Source organism: Vollenhovia emeryi, unplaced genomic scaffold (assembly GCF_000949405.1).
Source record: "Vollenhovia emeryi isolate VEMERY1.0 unplaced genomic scaffold, V.emery_V1.0 DF943012.1, whole genome shotgun sequence".
In the NCBI taxonomy this organism is placed as follows: Eukaryota; Metazoa; Arthropoda; class Insecta; order Hymenoptera; family Formicidae; genus Vollenhovia; species Vollenhovia emeryi.
In genome coordinates this window covers 743-3,304 of record NW_011963354.1, presented here as the reverse complement: position 1 = coordinate 3,304, position 2,562 = coordinate 743, and the positions used below count along the sequence as shown (strand labels likewise).

Here is a 2,562-nt window from a genome sequence, read left to right as displayed (position 1 = left end):
GGTCCCTTCGCCCAGCGCCCCCGAACACACTGTCTTCACGCATACATTTTCCTATCTACATTTGGTGGAGGGGAGTGACTTATATGTGGGTAGAAAAATGTATGCGTGGAGAGAGTAGGTTCCGCCCCCCTTCGGGGGGCTCCACTTCGTTAAAAATAACCCTACCTACCCTATGTCAGAGGTGTGGAGTGGATCTCGCTTCACGGGGAAAGTTGCAAACCCATGTGGAACAGTACAATGATGGAAGTACATGCGTGGAGACAGTATGTTCCGCCCCCCCCTTCGGGGGGGCCCACTTCGTTAAAATATAACCATACCCAAACCATGTCTGAGGTGTAGAGTGGATCTCGCTTGCTCGGTCAGTCTGCGCCGCGAGAAGAATTAAGCGTGCGCGCGCGCGCGTATGTGTGTGTTCAACCCGTACCGATTGGTGCGGGAGGGAGCAGGTGTGACCTTGTAAATGAAAACGGTAGTTTGTTTATGATTTTAAAGGTAGCTACACAGGCATTTTAATAAAAATTACTAACAAAAAAGTATTAAAATTTTTAGTTTTCAATTTGTTATATCTCCTAAACCAATGCCGTCCCCCACTTGATTCTTGCGAGGAATTACTCAGAAAACTCTCCCCTGCAACATATCTAAGTGGCGAGGAAATCGGTGAGGTGTGACCTATTCTGCATATTTACCAAAAAAATACGGGTCTAATATAATACTTTTTTATGCTCTACAACAGTAGGTGATAGTAGGGAGTTCTAACCCAGGAGCTCCGAGGGGGGAGCGGGGCGCGGGGAATACTCCAAGGCGAGGGGACAGCGGGGAGGGGGTACTCCGCGGCGAGGAGACCGCGATCTAGATGCTGACCTGTCATTTTTAACGCGAACACCTGGACGGGTATGAGTCACGGGGTCAAGCGCCGAAACCCGGCTGATGACTTTCTTATCAAGGTGAACGATGTCGAGGAGTTCCACGTTTATTATTCCACGACGCTTGGCGATCCGCGGGGCGCGGGGAAGGAGATATTCTGCGGCGATTCGCGGGGTGCGGGGAGGTCCGCGGCGCGAGGCAATCCGCGACACATGCATGTAATAGATATCATTGGAGATGCCTTTGATTAGCGCCGATACCACAGCTGCGCGTATCCATGGCGTGAGTTACGGGGTCAAGCGCCGAAACCTGGCCGCTGACAGCGACATTTTATGGCATATAAACGGTCCGAAAGTCCGCAGTACCACAGTAGGAGATTTTATACGAGATCGAGAACTAAACCTCAGAGTTTCAGTCGCCGCCGTCGGAGTGAGTCGATTTCATCGGTGTTTTCAACACAGTGTTGGAAGAATGAATCAGTACGTTCCTCTGAGTATATCGTGCAAGACACAGTGTAACGTGTAAGTACCAATAAGCTATCATATATTGCATACATTTTTCCACATTTAATTGTATTTTTTTCACACTGTTTTAGCAATCGTCGTTACACGCCGTATGTTCCTCAAAGTAGTTATACGCCATCCATTCCTCAAAGTTATACACCATCCGTTTCTCGAGATAAAACTGTTTCGTGCAAGAAACAACATGATGCGTAAGTACCATGAAATTATCGTATATTCGTTCATACTTTTCATCATTTGATTGTAATTATTTTTACTTTATGTATTCTTTCAGTTCCGATAAACCTTGCTACACGCCTCGTATCATGAGCAGGAGATTCGCTCTGACATCCACTGCATACAAATACTTGGATGGTGGAATCTGCGTGGTATCTGGTGCATCCTATGTGGACATCATTCTCGGCGACAATCGCGGAAATCGGATGGTGTTAGATTATTCAATGTGGACGGAATTGAACAAGAAACGCGCAGAAATTGAGCAGCTCTTGAAAACAGCAGATGCGTCATCGCCATCATCATCGATGCATATTAACGATTTAGTCTTAGAACTCGTCACAATGTACGGCGGAAAAATTGTAAAGCTAACATTTAAAAATACTTGCATGTATATGAAAGTACCAACCGTATTATTTTTATTCCAACTCGAACATTGTGTCGAGCACGTATATCGCAAACTGTGTGACATGTTAAGCGAAATAGATCAAAGCTTCGATCAACTTGTGAGCTGCTTACGTGGCAATTTGATCGGTGTCGAAAAAGACGATGCAGTTAGAATGCTGCACAACTGGTATGACAAATCTTCGACCATAGATTGTGAACTAATAGCATATGTAGATGAAATTATTGCTGAGGCTTTTAAACGAGATGAGGACGATAAATTTATAATTGAAAATAACTTTTAAACGAGATGAGAACGATAAATTTATAATTGAAAATAAAAATTTATTGTTTGACTAATATTTTTCTTCTGCTTCCTACACATACATATAAGATTGGGATAAATTAAAAAATGCTACTATGGTAAAGGGGGAAAATATGCTGTGGAAGGGAGAGTGTGCAAACGGAAAGAAGAAATTCGCACCGTATGGATACATAAAATTATATTTTCATTTTATTATGGTTAGACCACCAATTGAATAGTTAAATACATTTTGTAAAGCACAATTTGTTACATGTT

At 43.5% G+C, this 2,562-nt stretch overlaps 1 protein-coding gene across 1 annotated transcript; it reads left to right on the top strand.

Moving 5' to 3' along the window:
• Positions 1-1,066: 1,066 nt before the first annotated feature.
• Positions 1,067-2,323, top strand: LOC105567016. The gene is made up of 2 exons (XM_012021518.1): positions 1,067-1,576; positions 1,660-2,323. Exon 2 carries the CDS (start codon positions 1,691-1,693, stop codon positions 2,285-2,287), a length of 597 nt encoding a protein of 198 aa, XP_011876908.1. The 5' UTR covers positions 1,067-1,576; positions 1,660-1,690; the 3' UTR covers positions 2,288-2,323.
• The last annotated feature ends 239 nt before the right edge of the window (positions 2,324-2,562 follow it).

What these genes read in the sequence shown, in the direction of transcription:
- LOC105567016 (XM_012021518.1), top strand. Translation starts at nt 1,691, where the DNA reads ATGAGCAGGAGATTCGCTCTGACATCCACTGCATACAAATACTTGGAT.